The sequence below is a fragment of the Dama dama genome, chromosome 23, assembly GCF_033118175.1.
Source record: "Dama dama isolate Ldn47 chromosome 23, ASM3311817v1, whole genome shotgun sequence".
Classification (NCBI taxonomy): Eukaryota; Metazoa; Chordata; class Mammalia; order Artiodactyla; family Cervidae; genus Dama; species Dama dama.
This window is the reverse complement of record NC_083703.1, coordinates 58268940-58288742: the sequence shown is the minus strand read 5'-3', so window position 1 is coordinate 58288742 and position 19803 is coordinate 58268940. Positions and strand designations below refer to the sequence as shown.

The window sequence follows — 19803 nt, the reverse complement described above, 5'->3', positions numbered from 1 at the left end:
TGGTGGTGAGTCAATTTACAAGCTCACGTCGGTCCTCCTCAGTGTGACTGTGAACTTTTGGCACTTCAGTTAAGCTAGTTGTTGGATCTTACTGGTTCCTTCACTAATCGATGCATTCAATAAAAGCTCTGACCCGTGTTCATCTTATGTCTGTAGGGAGGTCATGATTATGACTTCTTTTTAAATTTACCCTTTAAAAATAAGGCTCTGTCTTTAATATCCTTAGGTAAAATAATCAGCCAAAATGCTTCACAAATAGAAACATATGATCGTGGAAATATCCACCCACAGAAGAATTATTATGTTGGTCACTGCTCTTCTCCTGTCTACTATAGGAGATAACATTGTGTGCTCATGGCAACAGCCCACTAAAAATTATTTCAGAATTATGTTGAATGGCTACAGTTTAAATAGAACAAAATGAGCTTCTAAACTTAAATTTAAAAACCAACTTAAAGATGATACTTTTTGAGGTTAAATTCAAACCATACAGGTATTACGCCTGTCACATAAAAGCGGCAAGTGCTTACTGAGCACAGTTCTCTGGGGATCTGGTGCTCGGTGGGCAGTGGAGAAACAGACCAACACAACTAGGTGAAGGGCCCCCATCAGTGACACTGTAAAGAGGTGTGTGAGGGACACACGAGTATGAGGGACATAACCTGAACAGAATGCTACAGAATGCCGAGAAGGGAGAAACTAATTCTGACACAAAGGCAGGTGAGTCCAGACAAGGAAAAAGCAAATGCACCTGCAAGCTGGGTGTGAACTGTAAGCAGGGTCCCCCCAGACAGGGAAGCCTCTGGAAGGAGGTGGGTAGTAATGAGCAGAGGAGGTGGGGGAGAGAGGCGGTATGCAAGAGCAGAAAGTCTTGAGGCCCTGAAAAGCCCCCAGCCAAAGGGTGACATGGTTCTCCACCCTGCTGTGCCAAGAATCACTGGGGACTTTATCAGAAATACCCCCTCTTTCGCCTTCCCCGTGATTTACGTGCATGACCAATGGTTAGAGCAGCAATCAGACCTGAGGGAGGTGATGGAGGTGAGACAGGAAAGGCAACGGTGAAGGGACCTGGGCGGGGGGGTAGGAAATGGGAATCTGGATTTTAATCTATAAAAGAAAAGTCCCACAGGTACTGAAGCCCAGCAGTGAGGTGGTGGAACAGTGTTATAGAAAGAGCAGTCAATAAGGAACAGAGAGGGCGGCTTAGACAGCAAGAAGAGACTGGGGGAACTGACCAGTGAGGAAGCAACAGCAGGAGCCCCCAGGAAAGAGGCGGGGGCTGCTCCTGCTCAACCCCGCAACCAGCCACCCGGAGATTAAGAGAAACCTCAGCTCCTGGAGTCAAGAAACCTGAAACTGATGAATGCAAAATTGAGCTGCTGTTCCAAAGTAACAGGCTCATAAAGTCAAAACTTTACCACTAATTTCAAAAGTGCCCTAAGATGTGCATCGGCAATTACAATTGGCAAAATGTCACATACCAAAAATTGTTCAGGGCCTTCTTGTCTGGCAGCGTGACAAATACCACCAAAATTTGTAGCACGCACCTTAAAGAGGCAAAACGCATGCTCATTATTCTCAGATTTCTTTTTGTCTTAACAAATTGTGAAAACCAACAAGCAGGAAGCTTGAGAGCAATTACTCCACTGGTCGGGCAGCTAACAAGCACTTACCAAGTCCGGCGCTCACTCGGCACCACCCAGGTGCCTTTGCTGCATTGGAAACAGAAGATTTACAACAGAGCACCACATGCTAGGACGTTCTGGCTCCTAATTATCTCAATACATAATGCATTTGGTTAGCAATAGAGCAAAAGAGACCCTTAATATTCTCTGCAAGGTAAATGAGCCCTGTCTCCTTGGCTCTGCATCGTGTCATGAAGAGAGGCCATAGAGAAGATGAGCAGTTGCACAGCAAGGTGGAGGGGGAGGCTGCTGGGGACGGGGAGAGGGGTAGGGAGGCAATGGCCTTCAGAAGGAAGACTCTGACAACCAAGTGACCAGCCATAAAAGGGGAGGGCAGAGCAGGGAGTGCAGTCAGAAGGGACGGCAAATGTAAGAGGGTCCTAGAGCCCCTCAACCCAGACAGTGAGAGGCCCTGCATGCCTGGCCCAGCGCCTAAGCACAAGCCAACAGGTCTTAGCAGGTCTCTCCCTCCTGTGCCTCCCTGAATCTCCCCAGGGCCCAAGTGGCCGGGAGAACTGGCAGCGGTATTCACTATTGTCTTACACAGTTCCCTCTGGCCTCGCTTTTCATCCAGACTGCGTCTACTGAGGAAGTCCAGGCACTTTCAAGGAATCGATTTTTAATGTTTTAACTTTCTGAGTTTTGAAACCACATGCTCCCACCTTCCGAACTTGAAAGAGCTTCCCGTAGCCACACAGTTCACAGAATCGCGGGAACAGCAGGCGTTCAACTGTGCACTTGCTCAGCACTGACGACAGCTTGCAGATTATCTACAAATAACAAGAAAAAAACCCGGGTCACTTGAGATACCACAGCACAGATCTCCCATGGATCACTAACTAGATTCTGAAAGCTAATATTCAAAATATTGCCAGAATACCCAAGGAGTCAAAACAGAGAACACCTTCTTTTGCATTTTGTCAATTTACATCAATAGAAGGCCAACAGTTTTCAAGTCTTACTCAGATTGTCTAAAGCCTGAGAGTGACCACTTACCAGATGCCTACTGTGTGCCCAACACATGCATGAACCACTTATATACATCTCCTCTTTCATGTTCCTCAAACCCTACAACATAAGTATCATTCATCTTCATTTTTCCAGACGAGGAAACTAATGCTCAAAGAGGGGAAGTCCTGTTACCCAAACCAAATATTGGTGAAGTGGGATATATAGGAATAGCTGGCTTGCAGGCCATCACCAAAGACTCACCAAACACTGGCAGGACTAAAAGGGAGCAGACCTTGGATACAACATGCCCTGCTGCTGTCTTTCTGCCCAGGGCACCCCTCATTCTGCACCAGCATGCAGGGTAGCTGAACTTAAAGTAAAAGCTACTGCTTTACTGGCTTGAGAAGTCAGAGAACAGAGACAGAGCTGACCAGAGGAGCTGGAAAGTGAGGAAGAAATCCTGGAAGAGAGCTAGAGAAGGGAAAGCCCCCACCTGCCCGAGATTAAATCTTACTCTAACTCTTGGCTGATCTCGGCACCGTGTGGGCACTGGGGAGCGGGTAAGGTTCACAGAGTGAAGCGATAGCTGGAAGGCAGAAGGAGCTGTGTGGTTTCAGCTGCTGAGGGCTGAAGACAAAGGAGACTCTAGAACAAAGTCAACACTCTTCAGAGGAAAACCACAGAGTCCAGAGTTTCTGCACTGTTTCATCAAGAAGACACATTAGATAATACAAATTCATAGACATGAGAACAAATGGGGAAATGTGACTTACATTCAAGGAAAACCTCAGTCAGTAGAAACAAATCCACAGAAGATGCAGATGTTAGAAGTAGTGAGCTTTAAAAGGACTTTAAAGAGCTATTAACTAAAAGGAAAATACTCATAACAAATGAACAGATAGGAAATATCATCAAAGAAATGGAAACTATAAAAAAAAAATCAAGACTTCTGACCAAAACACAGTAGCTTGGTCAGACAACAACAACAACATTCAATTAAAAATAACTAATTATGTGTTAACAGGAAAAAGTGACCCATAGTAAAGAAAAAAACAGTCAACAGAAATCAACACCAAGATGATCCAAATGTTGCAAGCACCAGACAAGGACTTTCAGGGAGCTTTTATAAATATATTCAAGGATTAAAATAAAATACAAGCATAAAGAACATACAGGGAATCTCTACATCATAGAGATATGTCAACTACAAAAAAGGTCAAAAATGGAAGCTCCAGCACTAAAAACCATAATAACTATGGTAAAACAGATGTAATAGAGAGGCCTAACAGCCTCTTGGAGGCTTTTGTCACCTTTTGGAGGTGACAAAAAGAGTCACTGAACTTAAAAAAGAGCAATGAAAATCACCAAATCTGAGCATTAGACAGAAAAATTTAAAAAATAAACAAAAACAGAAACTCAAACACCTAACGGGACAATATCAAGAGTCCCAACTTTATGTAATCCAAGTCCTGGACTGAAAGAAAAAAGAGATTTTAAAAAGCACTTAAAGGAACAATAGCCAAAAACTGCCCAAATTAAGTGAAGGGCATCAACACACAAATCCAAGGAGTTTAAGAAACACAAAGCAAGATAAACACCCACTCTACAAAGACAAAGAGAACAATCTCAAGAGCTGACAGAGGAAAAAGGATATTCTACACAGGATTATGATATGAATGACAGCTGACGTTTCCAGAAGACAGCAAAATGGTATCATTAAAGTGCTGCAAGGAAAAATAAGAACAAACCTTAATTCTATACCCAGTAAAGCTATCACTCAAAATTGAAGGCAAAAAAAAAGACATTTTCAGATGAAAACAGAGATTTTGTCAGCAGCCAACCAAACTAAAAACAGTACCAAAGTAAGTTCTTCAGGCTGAAGAGAGATGACATCAGATGGACACTCAGACCAAGGAAAGGAAACAAAAGCATCAAAAATGGTAAAACTGTGGGTATAAAAGGCTATGAATTTTTTTTTTCTCTTTTCTTACTTGCTCTAAAACTTAGAATTGTTCAAATCAAAAATTGTAATATCATATTACCAGGACTGTCATGTAAGGTACATGTCATAACGTATGTGAAAACAATAGCACAGGGGTGGGGGGTGGGGTGAGTAGAACTGTGTTGCTGCAAGGCACTATATTTTTTGAAAATTCTCAATAGAGAAATTAAAATGTAATACTACAAAAATAGTCAATTAGCCAAAAGGAAGGCAGGAAAAAATTAACAGAAGAACAAACGAGACCAATGGAAAACAAAAAAAGTGGCAGAATTAAATTCAAATATATCAGTAATTACATTAAACATAAGTGGAATAAACACTCCAATTAAGAGGCAGGAACTATTAGATTGGATATAAAAAAAAGACCAAACTCTGTGTCAACAAAAGGAAGAACATTTTCAATGTAAAGACATATATAGACATATGAGTAAACAGATATAAACTGATATACTATGATGGGCAGTAGCACGAGAATCCCGGAGTAAGTTATATTAATCGTACTATCTCAGTGGACTGCAAGATACAGATTACTACCAGTGATAGAGAAAGTCACCTTTTAGTAAGAGTCAATACATGACAAAGACATTAACGTTAAATGCATAGGTTTAAACCCTTAAAGTAGAAAAGAAGCTAGATTGAGAAAAATTAAGCTTTATCCTTAAGAAACTGGACAACTACAAGCAAATTGAACTCAGGTAAGTAGAAGGAAAGAAATAATAAACAGCAGAAACTACCAATATCATAAATGGAAGGGATAATACTGCAGATCTTCCCAGGGAGTAAATGAATAAGGGAATATTGTAAGCAACTTTATCCCAATAAATTAACAACTCAGATGAAATTAATAAGTTCCTGAAAATATACAACTTACCCAATGACACAGATGAAATAACAGATGTGAACAGGCCATATCTGTGTTGAATCTGTCATCAAAAACCATCTCAGAAAACCCTAGAGCCAGAAGTTTTACTGGGGGATGCTAACAAATATTTAAGGGAAAAATAACACCAATCTTAAACAAAATCTTTCAGAAAATAGAAGAGCAGGGAATACTTCCCAACTCATTTTTTTGAAGCTGGAATAACCCTGATTCTAAAACCTGACAAAAACATAATAGGAAAAGAAAATTGCCTACAATAGTCCTCTTGAATATAGATGTGAAAATCTCAACAAAATGTTAGCAAATAATGGAGAAGGGACATTTCATAGCAGAATGTCAGCTGGAATCATTGATGGATGCTAACAGGAGTGGGTGAAAGTTTGATCAACAACAAACTTGTGTGGCTGCAAAGTAACTCCCCCTATTACATTCAGGGGGGAAAAGAAGTGCAGAGGAACTTGGCAGACACCACCTCCGTCTAAGTCACCAGAGTTCACATCACCAATATCAGGCTAAACCGAAGTCCTGGGCCCCCTGATGTGACACACGAGAGCACAACCCTACATTTCCCACCAGAAATGCCAAGGTGGACTCTACAGTTAGCAGGCAACGTCAGAGGAGCCTAAACTGGGAGAGTGGTGTCTCAGATGGTAAAGAATCTGCCTGCAATGTGAGTGATGCAGGTTCTATCCCTGGGTCAGGCAGATTCCCTGGAAAAGGAAATGGCTACCCACTCCAGTATTCTTGCCTGGAAAATCCCATGAACAAAGGAGCCCAGCAGGCTACAGTCCATAGGGCTGCAAAGAGTCAGACATGACTGAACGACTAACACTTTTACTTTTTCTTCTTTCACCGGAGGCACTGCCCTGTCCCTTTCCCGTTTTGTTCATGTTACAAAATCCAGAGAAAGACTCCACATCCATCCCAGGCCCAAGGAGACAAAGGACGTGCAGCCATTCAGTACCAGGGGTGATCCTGGACAAACGACAACACTGGAACATGAACCAGGGATGATGTATTAGTATTGCATCAGGGTTAAACTGCCTGATTTTGATTGATGTACTATGGATGTTTAAGACAAAATTTCCTTGTTTTTAGGAAACATCCACTGAAGTATTTAGGAGTAAAGGGGCAACAGTATCTCCAATTTACTCTCAAGTGGCTCAGAAAAATATACACACATATATGCATGAATATATGTGTGTGTGTATATATATATATATATATAGAGAGAGAGAGAGAGGTGTGTGTGTGTGTGTGTGCGTGCACATGTATAAAAAGAGAGGATGTGATTAAACTGAGATAAATATAAACCACAGGTGAAGTGGGATAAAGGGTATATAGCAGTTCATTCCTGCAACTCTTCTACAAGCTTGAAATTAAGACAGAATGAAAAATTATTCCAAAAAATGTTTAAAGAACTCTCTCATCCTCAAAATAAAAAAAGAAAAGAAAAGGGGATGAAGAAAGAAGGAAGGACTTCCCATCGCTCGTTTGCTCTGCCCACTGCACAGCACTGCCTTTATTTATTTATGTATTTTATAGCCAAGCAAGCTCCTGGTTACAGTTCACCAGCTATTCTCTTTGGAATTTGCACCCAGCAGACAAGAGGGAAAAGAGAACCAAATGGGGTGGAGGGGGGAGAGGGAACTAACCCCACAGCTCAAATAAGGAGAAGGCTGTGTCTTCAGGACTCAGAGACACGTATTTCTGATCTGGTGCTCAGCAGAGCTGCACGGAGTGTCAGCCACAGAAATGAGACACGAGGCTCGGTATCCAGGGTAACGGGCAACAGGCCGGCATCTCCATCCACTCTCTCCATTGGCCACACCCACAGGACCTTATTACTGCCCGTGCAAAACAAATTCACAATCATTAGAAAGTCAGCACACCACATGACGAGACATGACATTCCCATGGCCCTGGGAACCACGTGTGTGGAATGACCACCTTCATGTTGTTGCTGGGACCCAGCTATTCTTTACAGCAGGGAACTGCAACATTCCTTTTAAATGAATGCACAAATAAAAATGAGCTTAAAAATAGGAATGACAACAAAAAATGAGGAAGCCTTAATGCAAAAACGTGTTGGGAGAGAAAAATAGGCTTCTGACAATTAGTTATAATCTCAGAATGCTAATGGCCTTCCTGCAAATAAGAGGAATTGTAATTGGTCTCCGGTGGCCTGTTTATGCTGTCGAGATACAATTACAGGATACCGCGCTTCCAGGTTTTACCAATTCATTCATTCAACAACTAACATTTATTTAGTGCTGACTCTGGGCCTGGCACTGTGCTGGGTGCCGGTGGCAGAAAGCCACCTGTGTTTTTAAGAAGCGCACCATTTCGAAGGAAAAATAAACAAACCAATGACATTTGTGATTCGATTGCTAAATGATACAAGACAGACAGGAACCCAGCCTTCTGACTGTGTGAAGGAAGGAGTCACTAATGTCACCTGGCATATTAGATAGACTTCACGAAACAAACCGCGTTTGTGCGAGAAACCAGGACATAGGAAACCACCACTAGCACACATAATCTGCACTGCATAACTCAGCTTTAAAATGCCCAGGATGCGTCCAGTTGGCAAGCTCTGATACCCCCAGTCATGTGTACACTATGGTTGCTGGCATCAGAATCGACTGATTGTAACTTCCAGAGAGAATGTAAAGTCTAATGAATAGACACACGTTTTTGTCTATGGAGGCGTGCAGGTGCCTCGGGGCAGAAGCAATTTCTTCAAAACAGCACTGTTCCAAGAGTGCATGTGTTTGTGAATGTATAAAAAGAGAATGTAAGCAATATTCACACCACGTGGCTGCAAAGAAAGCCCAAAACACAAGAGAATCGGAACATTGCAACTTGCTTCTTTTCTCTCCTATCACCTCCTCACAAATACACATTGATAGCCACGGTGTTCAGGGTGTCACTCGGACTGGCTAAATGAGAACCTGTCTTCCCAAGGGAGCTCTGCCAATCACACACTTGGTCTCTGTTCCTTGAAGAATGAAATCCACTCCTATCCTACTGTTATTTCCTCGCTAAAAAGAGAACAGCACCTCTGTGCTCCAGGGCTCTGCGGTTCCAAGGAGTGAGACTGCTCCTAGATTCTTGGCCTCCAAGAATCTAGGGAGGGAGCCTCCCTAGGGAGCCTCTGAGTCCGACCCGAGCATACACGGGCCAGGCAAGGCACCCCAAGTCCTGCTCCCGTTGGGGCTCCAAGGGAAGAGAAGGGGCAGCCTTCCAGAAGTCCTCTAAAATGCAGATATGCCTCCACCTGGGCACGGGTCAAGATCATTTTTGTTTTTTGCAGCCACGTTTAAGAGCCTGCACATTTCAAGTAATGAAATCGGCAACCCACTTTGAATGAAAAATACAATTTATGTGAACTAATTTGTTCTGCAAATGACATGTGAAGAGAGCTTTTAAGACATTATATTTTCCAAATGTTTTCACCAAAAAAAAAAAAAAAAAAAATAGAATACTGCTGACAAGAACAGAGTGGCTGGAAACAAAACAAAATAAAAATCATGCAAAAATGCCTTTAGAATTATTTGTCATGCTATTATCAGTCTTTAGGGATAAGGTATTTGGTTGTCAGTTGTAGCCTTGGAAACTCGCCTAGCCAACTTTCAAACGAAAACGAAGATCTAGTTGGCAAAGTTCACCATTCAGCTGCCAGATATCCCAACTAAATGATATTATCTAGGTTCACTTTGCAAAATAAATGTAATTTCTTACAGGGAAACTTGAAATTTATAAAAGAACCCTGGAGAATTTGAATTTTAATAATCAATTATTCTTCAGCCTGATTCATCTTATAAACATATGGATTATGCAAAAAATTAAATTAGTTTAAAAAGCCGGACCTTTAACTCATAGTTGGGAACAACTTTTACATAAACGAAGAATAATGATCAAATGTTCTGATGCTGTATTACAAATTTTTAGCTCCATGGTATGTAATGTTTCCACACTAGAATTCCTTTCTTGAACATCATTCTTTTGCAACCAAGGAAACAACTATATCTTATTGTACTCATACTTAAGGCTTAAGATTTTTTAAATCCCTGTGCATTTCCCTCAAAATGCTGGAATAATCCTGGAGCTATTTACTTCTGTGCTGTGTGTATATGCTAAGTCACTTCAGCCGTGTCCCACTCTTTGCAACCCTATGGACTGTAACCCACTGGGCTCCAGGCAAGAATACTTGAGTAGGTTGCCATGCTTTCCTCCAGGGGATCTTCCCAACACAGGGATTGAACCCACACCTCTTGAGTCTCCTGCATTGGCAGGCGGGTTTTTTATCTCTAGCACCACCCTTAGTTCTGTGATGCCCACACAAAGGGATGGACTGTGCAGCACCACCTGCCAGAGTCCCTGGGGAGGCAGCAGCAGAACAGAACACAAGTGGCCTTGGATGACCTTCCCCTGAGCCATGAAGGGTAAGTGCAGGGACACGCTGGGCTCTTAGTCCAAGGGTGGCCAGTGAAGGCCAGCACTGCCTCCTCAGCAGCTCATGTGTGAATAAGGGCTCTGGAAGCAAGGAGAAAGTCCTTGCTTATATAATCACTTCATAATGGGTGTAGAATCCTACAAACCCAAGGATACCACAAACTTCGCTACTAAAAGCAGAAGACGTTCAGTGCTTGTACTCATCCTTTCATTGTATACCTTTACTGGTAAAAGCACAGATATCACAGAGTTTCCCAAACTGCGATGAACAGGACACTGCCTTCTCCAGAGAGACTCTTTCTTATTTGCTGACATGCCACGTTCAGTCTCATCTTACTTTATAAAACAGGCACCCATGTCTATTCCATTTTTTTAAATTGTCCAAATATCACCTAAAAGCATCTCCCACACCACCTCGGGTCCCCACTTTGGGAAAAGGGGCCCATGATCCCATGTGGCTGAAGGATTTGCCTAGAAACCTCAGCACCTCGCCAGCTGCCTCACCTCTGCCAGAATCATGCTGAGTCCCAAGTTTTGCCTTCATGAAACAACTGGGTCTAAGGATAATCACTTGGATCTAAACTGTGACCTTTCTCTGACAAGTCTGCACTGCCAGCTGCCTCATTTATGGGAACAGTGCTGGTCACCACTGTCTGCACAGGACGCTCTAAGTCACACTCACGCCAAGTTCTGGGACAGTCGGCAGAGACATGGGGCTGCTGTTCCCACTCAGACTAACATTCACCCCTTCTGCTTTGTAGGCATCATCACCACGGGGGGCCAACAGCGCCGGCAGCACGGGTCACACTTTGCTTTCAGTCTCGTGCTGAAAGACAAGCTCTTGCTCCAGCAGCATCAACAGCACCTCCTGACTTGACTCTAACCTGGAAGAGGTGAAAAGGGGCAGCCCAGTGTGAGCCCACGTGCTTCCAGGATCAAGATCAGACTCCCTAAATCGAGTGCCGAGCCGGCCCCTTCTTGCTCCCCTGTGGCTCGCAGGTCTCCTTCGGTCCCCCTTCCTCCCTGAGGCCTTAGGTTAGGCTGCCAACGGCACCTGCTGCTCCTCAGCGCTCAGGACACACGTCACCTCCCCGTGTGCGTCAGGTTCCCCAGCTGTAGTCTAATGGCCTAACCAGGCCCCACTCCGCCTTTACATCTCCTCTGCAAGAGTTCTACATGCGCGCACACACACACACGCACACACGCATTTTCCCTGTATGATGACACGATGCTGCCTGTCTTCCCACTCCAGAGAGTGAACCGGAGCAGGGGGGTGGGTACCATGCAGGCATGGAGGTGGAAAGGCAGCGCCGTCCCCAGACACTCTGTAAAGCGTGGCCCAGGAGGATCTGCCGCTCGGGGTGGGACACAAGCATAAAGGCTCCTCAGGCCAGAGAAGGGAAAGCTGGGGAGGGGGGGCTACCTGCCCCTTGTTCTCTGCACCAGGTGAGCAGACACCAGAGCTCAGAGGGCTCCTAAGGAGCTGGAAAGAGAATTTTTTGGAGATGTGAAAGCACAGGAAGCTCCAATTTGTGGAGCAAGTAATGAAACAGGCAGCTCATCGCAGTGACAGAGAGCAGGAAAACAGCAACAGGACCCAGAAATGTGCCAGGCAGAGTTGCAGGTGATTATAAGTTGGGGGGTGGGGCACGCAAGCTTGGAAGACTGAAGCCCTGGAGGCTGCAACATCCAAGTTTCTGAGCAGGTGACAGGCTGAAAACAGTGTTTTAGAAACATCATTTCAGCAGTGGCGGCAATGAAAGGCTGGGGCAGGAACGTCAGCAAGGCAGCCGCTGCAACAAGCCAGGGGGAGCGGGTAGGGGCGGGAAGGGGACCCCCAGCAGTATTACTCAGCGCCCATGACAGTACTCAGTATCTGACTACAGGCAGGGAAAGCCCTCAATCACGCTGAGGTGTCACACAGTTACGGAGTGTCTAGCACGTGCCAAGAGTGGGGACGGGAGAGACCACAAAGCAGAAGTGCCCGACCCGCCGCAGTCCCACATGGCAGCTGAGAGGCCAGAGGTGGCAGCCCAGGGTGGCAGGGGGAGGCCCCAAGCAGCGGCAGAGCCAGACGTCGAAGGCACTGAGAAGCCTGCCCGGGTGAAGGGTGACGTCCCCCAAAGTTCTGTCCCCATCAAACCTTGGAATCTCTGAAGGTGACCTTCAGGGAAAGGCTCTTTGTCGATGTGACTTAGCTGATGATCCTGCTGTCACCCAAGGTCATCAGGGTGGGCCCTACCTGTACCACAGGTGTTTCCAGAAGAGAAAGATGGGAGGAGACAGATGCAAGAGCAGAGAGGCCGTCTGAAGATGGAGGCCAAGCCTGGAGTGACGCGGCCACAAGCCAAGGAAGCCAGCGGCTGCCAGGGGCTGGAAGAGGCAGAAATGGAGCCCCTGGAGCCTCTGGAGCAGGCATGACCTGGACCACACCAGGATCTTGGTCTCTGGCCTCTAGGACTGTGAGAGGATAAACTTCTGTTGTTCTAAGCCACCCAGTTTGCAACACGGTCCTCAGGCAGCCCCAGGAAACTAATACTCCAAGCAAGAAGAGGCGAGAGGACAGCACACTCACGTGCAGAAATGAGCCCTAGGGAGAAGTCCCAGAAAACAGCACGGGGGCAGCAGCTGGATGGCACAGTGAAGGCGGAAGGGCCAGGGAAGTCAGATGGGCAAGGCTTCCAGGGTCCCACTGAGATTTGTGGTGGTCACTCAGGTGTGGCAGGGAGTCCAGGGAGGATAAGCAGAGGCGTGACAAGATCCTCTCAGCCTCAGTGAAAGTGCAGAAACCCCAAGGGTTCTAGATGCTGAGAGCAGGTGAGGGGCTCCTGGGCAGTGACGCTTCTAACTCTGACCAGGATGGACTCCGGGGTGGCGGACAGAGAGGAGAAGGTGCCCCTGCATGCACGTGGTCCCAGAAACCCAAAGATGACTCAGGCTCTCTACCCAAGATGGAGAAAACAGGAGCGATAAGACTGAAGGTGAAGAGAACAGGTTTGGGCGCTGGAGCATTGGAGCTCCATGTGGTTCGGGGCACGTCTAGGGAGAGCCAGTCACTGGGCTTGGGAGGGGCAAGGTCAGGGACCCGCTGATAAGCAGCATCCAGGTGTCCACATGCACAAAGACCTCCCCAGGCCCTGGGGAGCAGAGGAAACCCAGAACCACAAGAAAAAGACCAGACGACACCCTGAAGGGGGAGGTTCCAGGGAGCCTAGGATGGGAGAGAAACTATTAGGATATCCAGTACAATGGGCAGTCCCAGAGTCGTCCTCCACCAGATGGGCCTCAGGAGCCTGGACACCCAACACACACGAGCGCACACTTAGGCACCCTTGCCTCCTCACCTCTAAATAGAGGATGAACTCCCAGCAGGCCGATCTCCCTGGGGTGGGTAGGGGGAGGAAGGAAGACCGTGTACATCACACAGTGAAAGCTCAAGAAATTGCAGCTCTTGGCAATCGCGGCAGTCATGGTGATAATACTGCTATCACGCCCAATTTTGTGAATTTCATACCTCACAGGAGTCACTGCATGTTCAGTGGCCATGAAAAGTACCTGATGAGGAACACAGAACCGCAGGCAGGCTCAAAATGCAGAGGCCGGATGGGAGCAGCAAAACCTGCGTCTCTGCCTCCTGGGGGACCTGCGGGCCTGCCCACAGGGTGGCTGTGGCAGGCGGCAGGGAGTAGTATCTGCTGTGGGGAGCAGAGAGGGGTGAGGAAGGAGCGGGGAGGTCAGCCTGAGCGGAAGGGAGGGACTGGCTGCCTGCGGTGTCCTCAGTGCGCTGGGGACGGACGGCCCACGGAGGAGGCTGGGCTGTGCTTCAGGACTGTAAGGAGGCTGAAGACTACTCAGTAAGTTGTGACTGCATCTCATTTCCGTGTTTAAAGATGACAGGCGGGAGCAGAGGGGGTGTCCTCACGGGGTTCTGTGTTTGTCACAGAAACAAAGGAGACTTGGGTCCGACTAGACCTGGGAGGAGAGAGGAGGAAGGGTGGGAGCAGAGCCCACAGGGAAAAAACAGAGAGTGATGGTGGAGACAGGCCGAAAGGGTGGGTGGGTTGAGAGAGGGAGCAGCTGCAGAACAACAGGAAGTGAAGGCAAGGTTAGACGGAGTCGGGAGACGGAGGTCTCCAGGGCGGGCAAGCTCAGGGTGCTGGGAAATCACGGAGAGAGAGTGGACAGCATCTCCAGAGAAGGCAGTTGTGGGGCCCCTGGGGCGGGGCGGGGCGGGGGCAGTGACCCAGGGCAGTGGGGGTACGTGAGCAGCACAGGCTGACAGCCGTGAACACAACTCCTCAGGAGACACGGGCCGAGTGTCAGGAATCACACTCGAGCCTAGGATCAAAACTACAGTCCCTGGGCTTCCCTGGTGGTCCAGTGGTTAAGAACCCACCTGCCAATGCAAGGGACACCGGTTCAATCCCTGGTCCGGGAAGATCCCACATGCCATGGGGTGAATAAGCCTGTGCTACCGATCCTGCTCTCTGGAGTCCATGTTCTGCAACAAGAGAAAAGGCACTGCAGCAAGAAGCCTGTACGCCGCAACTAGAGAGCAGCCCCCACTCACCAGCACTGGGAAGGCCCAGCACAGCCAAAAATAAATAAATATCTTAAAACAACAACAACAACAACAACAACTGAAACACACCACAGTCCCTGACTCCCTGCTCTGGAGTCAAATATGTGACCATGACACAGAACAAAGGTCAATGAGACTGTCAAATTCCCCCCAACCCAGCAGAACCTCATTTTTAAGAATGCATCCAAAGGAAAAATAAACCAAGAGAAAAATAAAACTGCACCTATTATGAGGCTCACTGCATCTACAGGACAAGAAAAAAGCTGAAAGAAAGCTAAGCATTCAAAACAAAATTAAAAATATGGAGATGATGAAGACGTATAATGTCTGTGACATGCAGACGAGCTTCCTCGGGTAGAAAACCTGTCCTGCTCATCTCTTCATCCCCAGCACGCAGCGCCAGGCTTGGCGCATAATAGGCACTCAGAAGCTGTCGGAACAAATGAACGGATGGAGGAAACCGCATCCCATTATGATTAGACCCATGGAGGAGCATAAAAAAAAAAAAAAAGTAAGCCCTTGGAGGAGAAAATGCAAAAATAATCAAAATACTGATGTTAGGAGAGTGCAGGCAGGATGACTTCTTTACTTATTTAAAAACTATGCCTAATCCTAGCACATTGTCTAATAGTTAGAGGGGAGTATTTGCTCTTTAAAAATGCTTGGATCAAGGGAAGAAATACAAGTCAAAACTGCAGAATTTCTTGGGACTTTCTTGGTGGTCCAGGGGTTAAGAATCCACATTTCAGTGCAGGGGACATGGTTTGATCCCTGGTCGAGGAACTAAGATCCCACATGCCTCAGGGCAACTAAGTACCACCCTTACAGCTAGAGAAGCCCATGGGCTACAGTGAATACCCAGCGCAGCCAGAATAAAATAAATAAAACCAATTTTTTTTAAATGCATAATTTCTTGGCGATGACAATAACCAAAAAAAAAAAAAAAAACTTGGCATGTAAAAAATTACAAATACATTTAGCCTTTGTGGAAATCCATCACCCCAAATAAACTGACAGAAATAGAAATGACACAAGGTTACTTGCTGCAACAATTTTAATATGTCAAAGGGCAGACACAGCGCCAGGTCTAGGATAAAGCACAGTGGAGCACTGCGATGACGGAGAAAGCATCGAGATGCCTTCCCCAGCCGACCCCGGGTTAACCTTGGGGACCCCACGACAATAGGGAAGGCATGGGCAGAGTGCCAGGTACAGTACTCTACTCTCGTCTGAGACAGGAACCAGGCAGCACAGGGTATAAGGATGCACACGTGTTTGCTGCGAGCTGTTTGTGTGTGGGTAATTTTTAAAGGCGAGGATAAACCAAAACCTAATAAAAATGGCCGTCCGTGGCGGGGAGAGAGAGAGAGGATGGTGAGGGAGGCAGGAGTGGAAATCAGATTTCTCTAAATGTACTTTCTTTTACACTTTTGAGTTTAGAATCATGTAAAAACATTTTAAATAATTACACATCTAAATTAAATCAACATGTAAAAGCTAAAGCAATCCCTAAAAATGAAAAATAAATGAAAACAAATGAGCCTAACTGTGTATCAAGATGGCAGCTTAACCACAAAAAGAAGTGTTAGTGCAAGTGACTTTAAAGCACATTGATAATAATATGCCTGTACATCTCCAGCAGGAAAGAGCCTGAAAGCAAAAAGAACTGCAAAGAAATCGTAAACTATACTCAGTAATTCTACCAGGCTGTTAGTAATAATGCTGCTATTTTTATTTTAGATACACATACACCATACACACATAAATACCATTAAGAAGGCAGATTTATACTGTGTAAAAAAAAAATCAAATAAAAAGATACAAATATAAAATCAAGTAAGTAAAAGCCCTTATAGGGCTTCCTTGGTGGCTCAGTGGTAAAGACTCTGACTGCGATGCAGGAGACGGAGGAGACCCAGGTTCAATCTCTGGGTCGAGAAGATCCCCTGGAGGAGGGTATAAAACCACACTCCAGTATTCTTGCCTGGAAAATCCCATGGGCAGAGGAGCCTGGAAGGCTACAGTCCATGGGGTCACAAAGAGTCAGACATGACTGAAGCGACTTAGCACACATGTACAAAAGCCCTATAATCCCAAATTTGAGTAGGAAATATCAGTATACACTCATGAGGAATTTTTATTTTTTAAGAAAATAAATCGCTCTGTCACTAAAAGCCATGACCAATCTTGTAACAGTGAGTACCTCTGGTATCCATGTTCTGGCTTCGTATTATCATTTCCCTCATGAAGGAACTAGGGTTCCTTGGAGAAATGGCTGATTCCAGGTAGAAGTGAGCTAGTAGCAAAGTCTACTGGGTCACATTAAGAAGATTCAGGAGCCACCTTGAAGGGTTCCACCACTGGTCAAACTAGGACAATTTGATTATCAAAAAGAATAACAATTACGGTGGATTAAGACATATCTAATATGTTAAGATACAGGAGTTCATAATAATGCTTAAAATAAATTTTCAAAACCTAATTGGTAACCTTGAAGGTTATTAGAACACCAACTAATTCTTCTAAAAACTGGCAGATAAAGGGCGAGAGTGAAGCATTTAACTTGTCTCCCCTAGACAGTTTTTCAGGGTTACCAAATAGCTTCGGGGGAAGGTCTTTACAGAAGTATTTCAGCAATTAAATTAAGAAGGAATGATAGTAACAGATACACAGTACTATATATAAAATAGATAACCAACAAGGACCTACTATATAGCATAGGGAACTGCACACAACATTCTGCAATAACCTATAGGGGAAAAGAATCTGAAAAAGAGTATATATAGTGCATGCATATATATATATATGCATGCACGTATAACTGAATCACTTGGCCGTACACCTGAAACTAACACAACATTGTAAATCAACTGGACTTCAATAAAAATAAAAACTAAAAGAAGGAATGATGGAATTAGAGCGTCACAATTTTGCAACCTCTAACAAAATCCTAGATCTGGGTAAGGCTCACTAGTGGCTGCTTAGAGGCCAGTGAGGAACTTTATCATAAATAGCTAAGGCTGACAGAACCTAATCCAGTGACCACATGGCCTGTGTGCTTCCTGATTTGATGCAGCAAGAAAACACAGCAACATCTAAAAAGTGTTCTCACTATACTACACAAAAAGCCGAGTCTGATTGAGCCTTTAGACTTCACCAATTTGGAGGGAACACTGGGAATACAGGAACATCTCAAATGGCACTGGAAATGCAATCAACCAGATCCCAAATGCAGGAAACTCTATAGGACTGATAACCTAGTATCCTAAACAAATAAATAGCAGAGGAAGAAAAACTACTACAGATTAAAGATTTGAAAGACACAACAACTGAATGTAGTATATGAAACTTTGGAGTATTCCGATTTGAACAGAATATTTGCAAAAAGCAGATGTATGAGAAAACTGGGAAAATCTGAACAGGACTAGATATTAGATGACATTATTAAGGAACCACTGAAAACTTTTATACTTGTGATAATGGTGCTGTCATTACGGGAGTTTTTTAAGTGTCTGTATTTCTTAGGGAGTGATGCTAATGCATGTACAGTTGAAATGTCTGGGGACTGCGTTTATCTGGGTAAGAAAAATGAAGAAAGATTGGTCAAATGTTAATGACAGTTGGAGCTGGGTGGACAGTACGTGGACATTCATTTTAATACCTCTTGGACTACTGGATGTGTTTGAAAATTTCCATAATAAAGTTCTCAAAAAAAGAGAGAGAAATAGCTCATGATAATAAGAATGCATGCCTTCTACTTTCCTATGTGATTAAAGAAACTGGGCAAAAACAGACATTTTGTTCTGGAGTCACTAAATCCTAAGTGGCTGTTTTCTGAATTATGAATATCAGCTAAAGTAAGACGAAAGAGAGTTTGCTGCAGAGACCTTCAGGTTGTAATTTTTCACACCTGATTGTCTGTATCTGTGAGGTACCTCACCATGACGGGTATGAGGCATTCAGAGAGCACCACTGGAAAATCTGATCTGTTTTCTTGTAGAAAAATGGCAAGAGGAGGAATCTGCTCCATCAGCTCAGTCCGCACTGTGGGCTCTGCTGCAATAAAAAAAAAAAAAAATGAGCAAAAGAATTATATAAGAATAAGCCAAGCATCTTATACAGTATATACTGATAGTTTCTAAGCTTTTCTTACTAAAATACTTCATCAAGGAAATTAGACAAATGCAGTTTGAAAATCATTTCCCATTTAGATTGTTTATGCTACAGACAAGCTTAAAAAGCTAATAAGCTATAGGGCGATATAAAAACATAAAAAGAAGAGAGAATGACAACTCTATTATAACAAGCCATATATAAATCGAGGCGGGAACAGGAGGTCTGCGTGCCGGGCCAGCGTCCAAAACCCATTACAACTAATGGCATATATGCCAGACCTATGGGTTGTGCTTATTTAAATTCTAGCCAGAATGTATACATTATAAACAATTCTTTCATAAATGTGCTCCCCCACAATCCACGCATCCCAATTACTTCGGAGGCAACAGCATTAAACAAAAGAGCGCAGCTCTAGCTCCAATATACCACATTAAATTTAACACAAATGTATAATTGCTTCAGCACTGTAAATGGTGACTCATTTACAAAGAGAATCCATTTAAGGACTCAAAACATCCGCTTGGGCCTTTTTAAAAGCATTGTGTCACATTAAAATAAATGAATATTTTAAACTAATATGAGCGCAATATGAAAGGCTTATTTTTCTATTTTCTAGTAAAATGATCAAAATCTAGAACAAGCCTAAGATTTTGGAAACTTTCTGAAGCTGTTCACCAGTCACTATACATGCAGAGGACAAGTGGCGGGTACAGAGCAGCCGTCAATATTGGCAACTCCGCTAGTCACTCATTTTACTAATCTCAACTCTGTGTGTTTGAGGGGGTGGGGGGGAGGAGATGGACAATGTCTTAGTATCTACCATAAGGCAGTGTGCTTTTCTTCCAAGATAGCAATTAGGGAGAGGTACAAAGAGAAAGAAAAATCAAGATTAACCTATAAAGATCGTGAGGGAAATTAATGATTGGGATTGTTCTAATTCAAAGGACTTCTTTTGACTTGGTATTTCTTAGCAAACAGTAGTCTGGCAAAACTCACAAAATACAAAAAGTCCTAACTGCCAGGACAAACAACATTCAGAGTCCTTCAGTTCAGTTCAGTTCAGTCGCTCAGTCATGTCTGACTCTCTGAGACCCCAGGTATGCAGCACGCCAGGCCTCCCTGTCTATCA

General features: G+C 44.5%; 1 protein-coding gene across 3 annotated transcripts in view; it reads right to left on the bottom strand.

Moving 5' to 3' along the window:
* The window catches only part of LOC133044968 (putative serine/threonine-protein phosphatase 4 regulatory subunit 1-like), a 69199-nt gene that overhangs the window by 18556 nt on the left and 30840 nt on the right, over positions 1-19803 (bottom strand). For all 3 annotated transcript variants that reach the window (XR_009690100.1, XM_061126937.1, XM_061126936.1), the window contains 2 exons: positions 18469-18614; positions 2348-2455 (listed from right to left, as the gene is read on the bottom strand). Coding sequence is in view for 2 of the 3 variants with exons in the window: in XM_061126937.1 (XP_060982920.1) it covers positions 2348-2455; positions 18469-18614 (254 nt within the window). In the remaining variant the exon portion in view is untranslated. The remainder of the gene's footprint in view (positions 1-2347; positions 2456-18468; positions 18615-19803) is intronic.